Source organism: Canis lupus, chromosome 20 (genome assembly GCF_011100685.1).
Source record: "Canis lupus familiaris isolate Mischka breed German Shepherd chromosome 20, alternate assembly UU_Cfam_GSD_1.0, whole genome shotgun sequence".
NCBI classification, from domain to species: domain Eukaryota; kingdom Metazoa; phylum Chordata; class Mammalia; order Carnivora; family Canidae; genus Canis; species Canis lupus.
The window spans coordinates 43,058,176-43,073,112 of NC_049241.1; the positions used below are offsets into that span (position 1 = coordinate 43,058,176).

General features: G+C 43.3%; 1 protein-coding gene across 1 annotated transcript; it reads left to right on the forward strand.

Moving 5' to 3' along the window:
* The first annotated feature begins 8 nt into the window (after positions 1-8).
* Positions 9-14,711, forward strand: LZTFL1 (leucine zipper transcription factor like 1). The gene is made up of 10 exons (XM_038566675.1): positions 9-167; positions 2,513-2,637; positions 5,023-5,217; positions 6,530-6,590; positions 7,764-7,835; positions 9,065-9,130; positions 9,217-9,294; positions 11,982-12,158; positions 12,949-13,052; positions 14,245-14,711. Exons 1-10 carry the CDS (start codon positions 165-167, stop codon positions 14,261-14,263), a joined length of 900 nt encoding a protein of 299 aa, XP_038422603.1. The 5' UTR covers positions 9-164; the 3' UTR covers positions 14,264-14,711.
* Positions 14,712-14,937: the final 226 nt, after the last annotated feature.

Here is a 14,937-nt window from a genome sequence, read left to right on the forward strand (position 1 = left end):
CATTTCGGATCACGTGCCTCCGTTCCCATTAGCAACCGGAGGCTTCTAAACAAGCTGCCCTCCCGCCGCATCTTCTGCGGCCCAACCGCCCTCGGCGACCCCGGGCTCGGTGGATCTCCGCCTGGCCTCTCCCGCTCCCCTGGGCTGCGACTCCCGCCGCCGCCATGGTAAGTAGCGGGCCGGGCGCCGCCGCGCGCGGAGGAGGCTCCGACCTGGGGCCGTGGGAGGGCGTGGCTGCAGCCGGGCGGAGCCCGTCCTGGGCCGTCCTGGCCGGCCGCAGCCCCTCCGGCTCCTAGCAGCCTCTCCCCGCCGCGTCGTGTCGTTCCTCGCTCCTGCCTGGGCCGGCCGGCCCGAGTCTCACCTCGAAGATGGCTGGTGGAGGGAGCTGGAGGGAACGGCCACCGGCAGAAGGCGCAGGGCGGAATTCTCATTCCGTTCCGAAAACTCCCAAGTTTTTACACACACACACACACACACACACACACACACACACACCCTTTGGCAGCATGAACAGTTACGTATCATAACGGATTGAGGAGGGAGAACGTGATGGAATCCGGCTGTCAGATGCGAGGGCGACTATAAAAATCCACGCCAGCCGCTTTACAGCCCAAGAAACTTGGGCGATCCTTCTTTTGTTTTGACCTGTTCCGAAAAGGCCAGTTGTCCCATATGCTAAAACGTCTCCGTTCATCTTTCCAGCAGATGTAGAATGGCAGCTTAAATAGCAGCCCCACTTAACCAGTGCATAGTGTTCAGAAGAAGGACTGAAGCCAGAGTTGGGGGCACCACTGACATGGGCCACTGAAATACATCGGCAATGAAACGAATGGAACATTGTGGGTCACCTGTATTAAAAAATGTATATATTTTTTAAATAAATAAAAGCTCTCAGGTGATCATTTTTTTAAAAAGGAAAGAAAGAAAAGGCGCAGTTGGTTGAGCATCTGCCTTCAGCTCGGGTCATGATCTTGGGGTCCTGGGATTGAACCCCACATTAGGCTCCCTGCTCAGTGGGGAGCCTTCTTCTCTTCTCCCTCTGCTGCTCTCCCCCCTCCCCCTGCTTGTGCTTTCTTTCTCTGTCAAATGAATCAATAAAATATTTTTTAAAAAAGAAAAAAGTTACTGGGGAGCTTTGCAAAAGCAATTTGAGTTGCATATGGGTTTAAGGAGTAGGAGATAGCATGAGGATAGGAAAGGTGGAAGGGGCCTGGAGAAACACTGGGGTAGCTAGAGGGATTCTCAGGTTTGAGGTGGTTTTTGTTTTGTTTTGTTTTGTTTTGTTTTGTTTGCAAGAATGAGGTTTATATATATGGTCTTCCCTATAGTCTGAAGGAAGAAGAAACTTGTAGAATGTTGAGAGGGGAGAATAATTGGTTAGTCAAGTCCTCCCGGAGTTTGGAAGAGAACCCATTAAGGCCCAATGAAGAAGAAGTGACCTTCGAAAGGAGGTCTTTAAGTTCATTTGTTGGCAGGTGTCTGTTGCTTGTGAGGCACTGTGCTTAGTACTGGGAACAGGGTACCTCAGGGAACCAGGTGGGCAAGGTCCTGGCCTTTAGAGACATATGTCCTAAGGAAATTGAGACTGCAGGGAGGAAGTGTGTGGATGCAGAAAAGCCCCCAAGAACATTTTGGGAGCTGAAGGAGATCAGGCCCGGTGGCCTTACTGTTGGTAGTTGTGTTAGTGTTGGTGTTGAGACAACCCAACCCCGTGCACCCATAGTGACAAGCCTGAAAAAAAGAGGCTCGGAAGCTAGACCTAGTCTCCCATTGGAAGCCCATAAGATATGATAGATCATTATTCTTAAAATAAAGATCATTCCTGACTCATTTAGTCCCTGCATTACGTGTTCAGTTGTATAACATCCTTTTCAGCATAGCTATAAGATGAAAACTTCATTAATCTCTAGCTCGTAGTTGTCAAGCTCTCATCTGGTTTAAAATAAAGACCCAATTAATAACTATTTCAAAACCAAATATATTTTTTAAAGCTGTATCAGCTAGGATAAGGTTAAGTTGGTGTAGTAGATATCCAAAAAACAGTGGCTTAAAGAATACAGAAGGGTATTTCTCTCAGTTAACGGCCATCTCTCTACTCATCTGAAGTCTGTAGGTCAATGCTGCTCCACAGAATCAGTCAGGGATATAGATCCCTTTCATCCTGCTGTCGAACCCTTAGGGAATTATCCTCTTCAAGGTTCAGCAAAGTTACCACCCCTCCAGGTAACAGAGAAATAGGTGTGACAAAGACATGGCCACATCCTAAGGCTCAGGCTTTGGAGATGGCCCACATCTCTTCTGCTCACATCCATTACTGATCAGTAGTCATGTGGCCACACCTAGCTGCAGGAAGGGCTGGGAAGTATGGTTGGGCAGCCATATAACTGGGAAGAAGGGAAGAACAGAATCTGGTGAACATCTAGCAGTCACTACCACTGGACATCTTGTATATTTTCATTGTTAGTTGCTTCATCACATCTTAAAGACTAACGATTATTTCTCTCTCTTTTAGGCAGAGTTGGGCCTAAATGAGCACCATCAAAATGAAGTTATCAATTACATGCGATTTGCTCGTTCAAAAAGAGGCCTGAGACTCAAAACTGTAGATTCCTGCTTCCAAGACCTCAAGGAGAGCAGGTATCAGAGGAGTCTAAGGACACCCAAGGGGAAACATGCATCCTTTCTGGGAGCTGTAATGGGGATGCTGTAGCAGAGCCCATACAAACTGTTGCTGGGATTATCCTGATCAGTTACTCACTGAGAGTAGCCACATCACACCTCATGAATAGGTGAAATTCAAGAAATTGGATTATTGTGGTGGGAGCAATCTATTACCAAACATACACATATGAGAATTATGAGATTGCAGAGTTTCAGAAGAGCTGTCCAGAAGTAGTGAAGTACATGTACGTTAATGATTGGCTTGATGTATTAAAGATCCTAGAACTTTAATTACCTGAGTTATTAGTTAAAGGATTAGAGCCATAAGGCATGGCTTTTAGTGAGAGAATCCCTACAGTTCATATTGAAGAAATCATAGCGGTGGGGGGGGGGGGACAGTAGAAAACCATGAAAATCCATAACTAACAAATTGTTAGTAGATAACTAGTTTGGTTGAACCAGTCATAGAGTATAATTAAAGTCTGTAGAAAACGCAAAATACATGTTTAATCTAGAGAAAAATAGGGGAAACAAGAAAAGAAAATGACTAATCAAGAGACATCAGATTATTTGGGGATCAGACTTTGGCACAGTTAAATGCACAAGGCCTCCAGGTGAGCTACAAGTGTCATAAAGCCATCCATGGCACTCAGTAGCAGACACTGTCAGCTGTCCACTGTTATCTGTTCAACCCACTAATGTAATTTGGTCAGCTGGTTTCACCAGATGAAAGCAGCAGGTTCACTGGCCCAACTGTAAATCAGAGAAGGTACTTCAGTGCTTACTTTATACACTGAGTACCTTAAATGTTCATAAACTTGTGTTGCAAAAAAAAAAAGTTCTAAGGAGATTTGGTATGTTCTATTAAAGAATATAGGAAGATTGGGCAGCCTGGGTGGCTCAGCAGTTTAGCGCCGCCTTTAGCCCAGGGCGTGATCCTGGAGACCCAGGATCGAGTTCCACGTCGGGCTCCCTGCATGGAGCCTGCTTCTCCCTCTGCCTGTGTCTCTCCCCCCGCCCCCCTCTATCTGTGTGTGTGTGTGTCTCTAATGAATAAATAAAATCTTAAAAAACATACAAGAAGATTGTTAATATATCGAATAAGGATTTTCATAAAAAATAGTTAAGTTTTGATTTTTTTTTTAGACTGGTTAAAATCTAGTTAAATGAAACTCTGAAGAGTAGTAAATCAAATACTATCTACTTGAGACTAACTCTGATAAGACTTTGTTGCCCTTCTCTTCATCATCGTCCTTTTGGAAGAAGAGAAGCCAGGGCTGGGGCCCATTGGTCCTCACCCCCTGAGCAGCTGGGGGCAGGTGGGGCGAGGAGAGGCTTTCTCCCTGTCAAACTGCCCTTGAAAGTAGATGCCGTGCACAGACGCTTTCCCAGGATTCAGCAGTTGGGCCTGTTGCTGAGATTGCTGGAAATGATTGTGGGGCTGAGTCACGCCCTGCGGGATGAGAGATGTGTCACCTCCCCACTCTGAGCCTACATTCCCAATTGTCACATGAGAGGGTGGAAGAAGATGACTCTGAAGTTCCCACCCGACTCAAATGTTCTGTGGGAGACTGGGTTTTAATGCTATTGTTGATGATGATGAGTTGACAGTGCTCAGAGGAACTTGAACTAAGTCCATTTCTTTTTCATTTGGGCCTTAGTGCTAACATCTAATTACCACTGATTTTCTTATAGCCACTTGACTCTCACATGAATAGTTCATACAATTATTGAAATGCTAAACAAATAAAAGAAAGAAAGGAGAAATAATACCTTCCAGGTAACTTTTGAAACTACTAAATATGGTAAGAGTAATTGTAGTAGAAATTCAAGTAAAAAAAAAAATTAAACTGAAAAACTTAAGAAAAAAGTCAAAAGTTTGGAAGTTTGGGAGGACTATTTCTGAGCATGTACCTGTTTTTAGAGAATGTGCACTCCCACCATTTGCTCATTTCACTAGACATCAAAAATCACCTGAGCTTCAACAAATATTAGCTGAGCTTAAATTATTTTTGGTATATTTTATTAATAAAGAAGATAATTCCCCGAGATATTTTTTTTAATATTTTATTTATTTATTCATGAGAGACACAGAGAGAGAGGCAGAGACACAGGCCGAAGGAGAAGCAGGCTCCATGCAGCGAGCCCGACATGGGACTCAATCCTGGGTCTCCAGGATCAGGCTCTGGGCTGAAGGCAGCGCTAAACCGCTGAGCCACCCAGGCTGCCCCCAGAGAGATTTTTCACTCTAAACCCTTAAGCCCTCAGATGACGTGAATGTGGGTTTTCTTAGTTTTGTTTTTATTTTGTCAATGGTCGGGGTTGTTTATCCAGAAGTCTGGGACTGTGGTTGTTTTTCAGGCTAGTGGAGGAGACCTTCACCGTAGATGAGGTCTCCGAGGTCCTGAGTGGGCTGCAGGCTGTGGTCTACAGTGAGGTGGAGTCTGAACTCATCAACACGGCCCACACCAACGTGCTACTTCTGCGGCAGCTTTTCTCACAGGCCGAGAAGTGGTACCTCAAGCTACAGACAGATATCTCTGAACTCGAAAACAGGTACTCACATTCGTACCTGCAGTTAGGACGAGAGAGGCCCAGGCATGATCTCAAAAGTTAGTGAGTGTCTCTGCCGCTTCTTTTCCTACAACTGGGGTATGAGAAGGTTTGGGGAGGTCGGTAGCAAAGCATCTGATCACTGAATGAGCTCTTAGGTGCTACTCAGCGACCTCTTCAAAATTCTGTTTTCTCCCGTTGTCAGGTGTTATAGATGCATTTGAGATCCATGAAATTCCTCATAGGCTCTTATTATTCCTGCCCATTTCTTGGTCAGCCTGATTATATTATAATGAATCTTTAGAGATACAGGTCAACAAAGAATGAAGAGTAGGAAGCAAATGAAAATTTAATTCAAATGCCATCGATTCAGACCAGGAGGATAGGAATTTTATTTCTCAATAATTACATTTTAAATTATACACTTACCTTTAAAATAAGAAATGTAAAAAACGATTATAATCTAGACAGTATCAAAGAGCTCATTAATTTAAAAAAAAAAGTAAAATGAAATTAAAACTTAGTCTAAGAGAAACCGGGCCAGAAACCAGGGAAGCTTGACATAGCCTTGAAATAGAGCGCAGCATGCTGGCCCAGGCAGAGGGAGCTGAACAGCACAAGGTGGCAGGAAAACCAGTTTACTCCACCCGCTGCCCAGAAAACTTTGAGAAACAGACCCAGGAAGCTTAGGAGAGTGGTTACTGCCACTCCCTCTACGGGCTTTTGTGTAGTCAGTTCCCATGGACCTTTGCAGGGAAAAGGGACTATAATCGGGTGGTTGGGTCCCCGCATTTCTTCCTTCAAAGTAGATCATATTCTTTTTCAGCAGCCATGATACTCTTTTTCATAGATAACCTGAACAAATTCAATTTTCTGAGGCTACTCTATTAAAACCAGTTTGCCTCTCTTGAACATCCACTAGCTAATGATGGATGTATATTATGTCATAGAGCAATCTGTCTCTTACACTTCAAAAATACAGAGTTGATGACAAATTTCAGACATATTTCTATGGACACCGTAGTTTAGCTCTAACAATTATATTGCATTCAGTAGGTGCAAGGTACTAGGTGCTGTAGAATATTTAAATTTGGTCCCTGTGGTCAGGATTCCAGGCCATCAGTAACTAAGTACCATTTCTGAGATGGTGAGGTTTCCTTCCTTGTGCTCTGTCCTCCCTGCCATGTTGTAGTAGATCACTACCAGTGACCTTATTCTTGAGAGAGAGAGTGTGTGTGTGTGTGTGTGTGTGTGTGTGTGTGTGTGGTGTGTGGTACAGATCTGTTCTAATGAATTTTTTTTCATATTTTTCAAGAGAATTATTAGAACAAGTTGCAGAATTTGAAAAAGCAGAATTTACATCTTCAAATAAAAAGGTAAATTTTGGTCATTCTAAGTCCATATCTTAATAGCCAGTATTTAAAATCCTCAAGTTGCCAAGAGGATTCAGAGGTAAAATGAAAAGAGGTAAAGTCAAGGAAAGACATTCAATTCAAGAGCAGAATTCAGTAATTACCTCATATTTTCAGGCAAAAAAGAAAAACTGTGGAAGGAACTGAAAAAATGCTTCTGTCTCCTCACTTGCTCATGCACACGTGCTCTCTCACTCTTCTCTCTTTCTCTCTCTCTCTCTCTCTTTCTCTCTCTCTCTCTCTCTCTCTCACACACACACACACACACACACACACACACAGAATCCCCATAGTTCATCCCACTCCCTGCCATATAAACTCTTTACTCAGATGATGCACAGCATGGGCATCCATCCTGGCCTGGTCTCTCCCACTCTGTGACCTTGAGCGGGTTGCCAGAGACAGCCAAGCCTTGTTTGCCTCATCTGTCAAATGGAGACAATCCTAGTGGTGACTAGTGACCTGCTTCTCTTTTTAATCATTCTCCTTATTTGTGGTCACCACTTAACATGGCATCATGTAGACGCACCACAAACGCTCCCTGGTGTCAGAGAGAAAAATGATGCTGAGTCCACATACACATACAAAACATTTTTCCAGTTATTCCTTTGGAATGTATTTCTAGCTAAGAAGTGTCTGGGTCAGAGGGCATGGATTCACCTGTTTTAACACATATCACTGAACTGCTAGAGTATTTTGCCTAGCCAAGCTCCTCTTCACCTGCAGTGTAGCCTCACTGGCAGCTTTCCCTGGCTCAGGTTCATGAGGAAGTCTGTTTCACACCCCATACATTAAAATTCCTGTCCCTAGAGGCTGGGATCTAGATCTGCTCTGGCTTCGAGCACCTTGCCTCCTGCCTCTGTTCCCTCCTTTCCCTTCCATCTGAATTTATTTAAAAAGACATGGGAGGATGGATTCACTTGCATCTCTAATTTGTTTGGAGGTACTATGGGCCAGGCACTGTCCTAGTCCCTGGGGCATTGCAGAGAACCCAACGCCAGAAGTGCCCCCATGGAGCTGGCATCCCAGTGGATATGCTTTCACACAGTGTTTTCTACTTAGAAAGTACAAGTGTTGAGTGATAATGTGTGTTTTCTTCTGTGGTGAATTTGGTTTGGTTTCTTTATTTTGTGTCAGCCCATCATAGATACCATGAAGCCAAAACTTGTTCCACTTAACGACGGTGGAACCACGGAACTCCTGAACAAGGTAAACGTTGTGCTTGTTGTGAGAAAGGCAGACCCTCTAACTTAGCCCTCTCATGGCCTGCACAGCCGGAGGGTGGAGAAATTGAGGTAGGAGGTGGCCGATTCAGGCTTTGGCCCGCCAAGGCTAATCAGTCCACGGTAGTCCTTTTACTCTGTGGTTCCCATGGACCAAAAAGAGGGCACCCACCTTCCAGAAAGTCTGAAGCCAGTCTTAATTGCATTGTTTCATGGTGACAGGAAGGGCATGGTGTTTTGGACAGTGTTTATTGCTGGCTATTTGAAGTTTATGATCTAAGATAGCAGTGATAGAGTTTTTTATTAGATTTATAAAGATTAACTACCCATATGCACATATTTTTCATGACTCCTGTATTCTCAACATTGTGCTAGATGTTACTAGATTAAAAAAAAAAAAAGCAGTGTAATGCTTAGCTTTTTGTCTCAAAAGCCTTATAGTCTCGTTGAGAAGGGAGAATTAATATTCTGGAAACAGGGGAATTCCAACCCGTGTGCCCCAGGGGGGCAGAGAAGACACCCTTCCGCATGGATATGAGTGACTGAGGACAGACTTTGAGGGAAGGTGGTCCCTGAGCTGGGCTGAAGGCTAAAGACATTTAATTGTCAGAGGAAAGAAGAGGGGCATGGCAGACAGGGGAATGGCATGGGCAGCAGTGAGAGGCAGAAGGCTGGTGTGATTTGGCATGGAGTGCAGTGCTGTCTGACTGGGCTGATATGTGTGTTGGAGCCATAGAGAGGAAGAGGACTGGGCTCAAAGCTGACTCTTATTAAGGAGCTGCTTGGAGCAAAGGCCTTTGGCCTCAGCTCAGACAGAAGCATCTAGGGGCTCGGGCATAGAGTGTGGCACTGATAAAGACCCATGTTGGGGATAAGTACAGGTGGTATGTTGTGTCAGCCCAGAAAAGACCCAAGAGTTGCAAGACCAGCTAGATGAGAGGTGGCAGGGGAGGGAGACTGAGAAGAAGGCTGAGGAAAGAGGCCTGAAGGGAGCCTGAGAGACCAGAGAAGAGGCTTAGAGTCACAGGTGACTCATAGGTGTGGGGGCAGTGGGCTGGACGGGACCAGGACAGCACCGGCCACTAGGGAATGCAGGTGTCTGAGCTGTTGTTATGTCATTTAAATTTAATTTTACAATTAAATTTTTGAGTGAAACACTTCCAAGTATTAAAAACACTGTAGTTAAAATAATAAACCTCGAATTTACTCACAAAGGAAATTTCAAGACTTCAGGAAGAGAACGAGAAATTGAAGTCAAGGCTGAAGACCATTGAAATACAGGTAACTGAGAAATACTTTAACAAAATTATTGAAAGAGTTGCTTACAGACTGAATACTGAATGTATTTTGTTTAAATCTGTTTATAGGCAACGCAAGCATTAGATGAGAAGTCAAAGCTAGAAAGAGCACTACAGGATTTACAGCTTGACCAAGGAAATACAAAGGTGAAAGAAGTTTTGAATGTAGTCGATAATACTGTAAGAATTTTGTGATGGTGGGTAACTGCACTCATCACAGGGATCCCTTTGTATGGCACAGAAATACAGTCACTATGATGGACACCTGAAAATGATAGGGTGTGGCATGTCAATTATATTTCAAGTTTTTTTAAAAAGTGGAATAAGTTTTAGCTATCTTTTTCATGTTTTTCAAGTAAAATAAAGGTATAAACTTGAAGTGTTGGGGCACCTGGGTGTCTCAGACGGTTGGGTGTCCAACTCTTGATCTCGCTCAGGTCTTGATCTCAGGGTCATGAGTTCAAGGCCTGCATTGGGCTCTGCGTTGGAGAGCCCTCGTGGAGCTACTTTAAAAAAAAAGAAAAAGGAGAAGAAGTCTTAATTACTGTTCATTATGCCCCTCGTCTTTGCCCCTCCCTGAGAGGGATGCCACTGTTGGCCATCTAATCCCCCTCCAGGAAAGGCCAGGGAGGGGGGCGGCTACAGGGGCAGGTAGACAGCTCACATGCTTCACCTGTCCCAAGAGACCACTAGCACATAAGATGTTCTGAAGTTTAACTGTTTTCAAGTTCTTACCCCTTTGGTTTTGACATTCCAATTACAATGGGGGAAAGGAAACGAAGAAAGAAAGAGTTTTTAGCTAATTGGATTTGTGTTCAGTTTTATTATACAGAATTTATTATTAAGTTGGCTTTCAGTGAGTATGACAAAATAGAATGAACTTACCGGCTATGCATCTTCAAATCCACGTACGTCTGGTGGTATTCGTGTAATGCGCTGAAATCCAGGGCTGGGTCGCCAGGCCTGTCTGAGCAGTTGACTGAGTAGCCCTCCACCTGTGGGAAGTTATCATGTCTACAATTCTGTTCCTTGTGGCCTTTCCACTGATGCTAGATACTATGACAGATTTCACATCAGCCAGACTGGAAGAGTGAATTTTCAATGCAGCATTGGCTTTTCTAGTGGTTGTACTGTCATTGCAAATGTCTGTTAAACAGTCCCCAGACTTACTTCATTAGACTTTTATTGTTACATGTTTTTATGGAAAAATTGTATGGAAAATTTTAATATACAAGAGGAGAGGGAATAGTGTAACGCCGCACCCCTGGTACTCATCACTCAGCTTTGCTGATCAGCAAGGCTTAGCCAATCTGGTTTCCTGTTTACCTCTACTTCTCCCTTTCTATCATGTTGGGTTGTTTTTTTTTTTTTTTTTTTTTTTTTTTTTTTAGGTTTTATTTATTTATTCATGAGAGAGAGAGAGAGGGAGAGGCAGAGACATAGGCAGAGGGAGAAGCAGGCTCCATGCAGGGAGCCTGATGTGGAACTTGATCCCAGGACCCCAGGATCACACATTAAGTCAAAGGCAGATGCTCAACCCCTGAGCTACCCAGGCATCCCCCATCTTGTTTTTTGAAGTAAATCGCAGACATTACATCATTTCATCTATAGGTATTTTTTAAATAGGAGGATAATTCTTAGATGGCTAAAAAAAAAAAAGGAAAATAAATATGATTTTCATTCATACATAAAGGACCATAGATTTATAAAACACAGAGTTACACACTCCAGAAAACAGCTTTATAATTTCTCAAAAGTTAAACAGTTGCAAACATTTTTGGATGACGAATTTGATTTAAAAGCCATTTTGGTCTTTGTTCCAATTTTACTTTTCAGATTTTGGCAAAAGTAAAATGTATACATGCTTTCACTAGCTGCAATGAAGTAAAATCTTTTTAAAAGACCAGATTTTAAAAATAAGTGACGGGCAGCCCTGGTGGCTCAGCGGTTTAGCGCCGCCTTCAGCCCAAGGCCTGATCCTGGGGCCCTGGGATCGACTCCTGCGTCGGGCTCCCTCCATGGAGCCTGCTCCTCCCTCTGCCTGTTTCTTTGCCTCAATCTCTCTTTCTCTCTCTCTCTCTCTCATGAAAAAATAAATCTTTAAAAATAAAAAATAAGGAATTTTGTCAGTAGAACTGCTTCATCTTCGTATTTAGCAATTTGACCATTTTCCTATTTAGTATGTATTACTTTTTTCTATTACATATTATCTAGTTAAAAATATGATCTGGCTGTTTTTATTATGCTGACAGTGTGTGCAAACATGCATACCACATTAATACAAAAAAAAAAAACTTAAAGTCTTAAAAAATTACCAAACCATATAATCAGTAAGCAATGATTTGGCTCTCTTAATGTAAATAGTGACTAAGACTAGGTCTATTAAATTTTTTATAACAAATTATATCAGGTTTATTATATTTCCGTCTACATCATTCAGAATTCTTCACTAGAATTTTTTTTTAACCGACTTCAAAAACAAAACTTGTTTGCCGTCCCTACTCTGGGACACACAACCTTGTAAATTTAGGATCTCACCTTTCTCCTATTCCTCTTTGGAATTCCAGCAATTCATAAATGATACCTTACATATTTGGAGATCAATGACCACTGAGCGTCTGCCGCATGCAGCACACCATGCAGGACGGCCAGGGGAGAGCGGGGGACGCCAACCCCCTCCCCTCTAGGAGCAGGAGCTTCCCCCAGCTGGCAGGGGAAACCGGGGCGCACAGCGGAACACTTGCTTTCATGTCCCGATTTTGAACCACTGTTGTAAAACAGCTCCTAGCCAGGATGCCAACAAGAAATTATGTCAGTGCATGTATCTTTCATAGGATTTTATAAAAGCTCAAGACTTGAATGACTTGGAAAACACAGTTGCTGCTTTGAAGAGTGAGTTTCAGAAGACACTAAACGACAAGACAGAAAGTCAGAAGTCCCTGGAGGAGAATCTGGCGACAGCCAAGCATGACCTACTCAGGGTTCAGGAACAGCTGAGCATGGCTGAAAAGGTCAGATCTGTGTGTGTGTGTCCACCCAGGTGAGGAACAAGTGTAATTCAGGGACATGTTGGAGGCCAGCTACAGATTTGCCTTATTTTTTTCTCAGGGTATTAGCCAGTACGTGTTCAAGATATATCATTTCTAGCCATTGAGATTCTTCCGTTTTGGGCGAGATCTAGGATAATAAAAATCCCCACTCCTTCCTATGAATGGTAAAAGCCTCCTCCACGGATAGCTTCCATGAGCTGCCTCGCACCCCCCATGTTGCCCATCCCCCTTACAGCCTGGCACAGGGATGGGTGACTTCTCTTTTTCTATCCCTTGTTCTTAATTTCTATGAAATAACGTTAGAAAACTGTGTTCTGCAGTTTAGGGATTAAATTCTCAAGCATATTGGAGCTAAAATGTAACTGAATGAAAAAATCCTCCTCCTAGAGTACTGGCACCACTGGGATATGGGGGAAAGATCATGTTTATTTCACCTAAGAAGTAGTTTACTGTTTCAAACAGATTTCTCATGTCTAGGGCATAATATGTTCCGGTCATATGCTAATGTTGTATTTATATACTGACAGTGTTGCTGTTTTATTGACTTCTCCTTTGAAGGAATGTATTTTTAAAATTTGCATAGCCTTAATTTTGTATAAGTAAATTTTAAAAAGAAATCAGAAAATAATAATAGAAATGAGAAAATAATATAAAATATTAGCAAAATTAGAGCAAAAATGTACACGCTTATGAGATGTGCTACTTCTCTGCACTGTTCCGTAGTAACTGACTGACACTTTTCACTGTGCAGGAATTAGAAAAGAAATTCCAACAAACAGCAGCTTTTCGAAACATGAAAGAGATTCTCACCAGGAAGAATGACCAAATCAAAGACCTGAGGAGAAGACTGGCCAAGTAAGCCTTGCTGACTGTTGGATTTGCCTTGCTGCCAGGTTGACGTGTGTTCTTCATTAAATCTCAGTATGTGTCCGGGGAGATCAGGCCAGTGGGTACTTGCTGTCATTTAGTCTAGAAGCCTGCATTTGAGGAGAACGGAAGAGCTTTGGCCAGGCCTTTTCCATCCTGCCCACGAGGGTTTCAGTTGGGTTCAGCTAGGACTTAGGCACACACAGCTACACTAGGCTCCTCTTAGCAACAGATCCTTTTAAGCAGGATATCAGGAGGGAAGCCCAGCAAACTTATAGTGCATCCCTGGGTATTCTTCCTCAGGAGTGTCCTTGTAGGAGCCTAAGACCTGGTCATCTGGTGCCTGCCCTCAGTGACAATTTAGGTGCTAGAGAATGCGGTCCTTGTGGCTGGGTACCGTAGCCAGCGTGGCTTAGCAGCCCGTGCTCTACATAGAACCAGGTCCCTAGCTGCCTGCTGCCCAGGGAGGGACATGTCCAGTTACAGGAACTCGGCGCACAGTTGAAAGCCTGTAGCAGTGGGCCCACATAGTCACCACTCGGCCAGTCTTCCCAGCCCGCATGGACTCTGCTGCTCAGCCTCATTTCTGACCTCCACGATTTGGTCTGGAAACCCAGCTGCCATTTTACCTTTATGAGGGCTCCAGGGAAACCACAAGGAAGGAAATCTCAGATCCAGTTCATCTTTAGAGAAGGGGCTTTGTTGACCCAGTCCTCACATAGGCCTTTCAGCACTTCGCATCTGACAACTTGGTTGATGACCGAGTTTCTATTGTCCTGAGCTGTCATGGGTCTAAGTGCCAGATCCAGAGATGTGGAGCCCAAAGGTGTCCTTTGTCCACCCTGCAGCAGGAGTCCCCTTATATGGTCGTGACCGTCTCTAACTTCCCCACAGGTTTCAAGGAAACTCATTGGGTAACAATGACAGCATCAAAAAAATATCATGATATCATTTATGTTCTTTTTTTTAAGATTTTATTTATTTATTCATGAGAGACACAGAGAGAGAGAGAGGCAGAGACACAGGCAGAGGGAGAAGCAGGTTCCCTGTGAGGAGCCTGATGCGGGACTCGATCCCCAGGCCCCAGGATCACACCTTGAGCTGAAAGCAGACACTCAACCGCTGACCCACCCAGGTGCCCCTGTTTACAGTCTTAACTGAAGTATTAATCTCTTTCCAGGTACGAACCTGAAGATTAAAACTCAAAGAAGATTTCTTCTGGAAGCTGCCACAACGTGAAAGTACAAGCTGTTTCACACCTCAGGCATGTATTTTGAAGCAGTTTGTTAATCTTCCCTCTCTTTATTTTTCTAATATATAGACTTTGCTTCTAATATTTAGAACTAGACTTCCTATTTCAGTTATGTAATTGAGAAGAGGGGACCTTCTGACTGATTCTGGCCAGCCGTCCTCTGCCGAGCGCTCCAGAGTTTTAGTTTCAATGCAATGAGAATTCTTTATAGTAAAAAAAGATGTTTAGAGTGGGAAGAAGAGCCTTGGCCTTTTACATTAGTAGAAAGAGTGTACACCGTTTCATTAAATGTTAAAGCTAGCATCATCTATTCTTGTGCATTCCCCCAGTGTAAAAATAAAAACAGTTATTAAAAGATAGTTATTACAAAATAAACCTTATTTTTCAAAACCAGATTCATTTTCTCTGTTTCCTCATAAAAACATATGAATGCACTGAAAGTGTGCATACCAACTTTTATAGGCAGCATTTATATCCATTATAAGGAAAATTAATAGCAAACACGAGGATTTGATTAACTTCCGTCTCTCTAGCTAAATGCTGTAATTACCAGAGGATGGGGGGACATTTTTTGCAGCCAACTTATCATGAATCTGGATCACGGATGAAGAAGTCAGATCC

Coding starts and splice junctions, on each gene's coding strand:
- LZTFL1 (XM_038566675.1), top strand. Junction 9,131..9,216: donor TGAAGACCATTGAAATACAG/GTAACTGAGAAA, acceptor ATCTGTTTATAG/GCAACGCAAGCATTAGATGA. Junction 9,295..11,981: donor TTGACCAAGGAAATACAAAG/GTGAAAGAAGTT, acceptor TATCTTTCATAG/GATTTTATAAAAGCTCAAGA.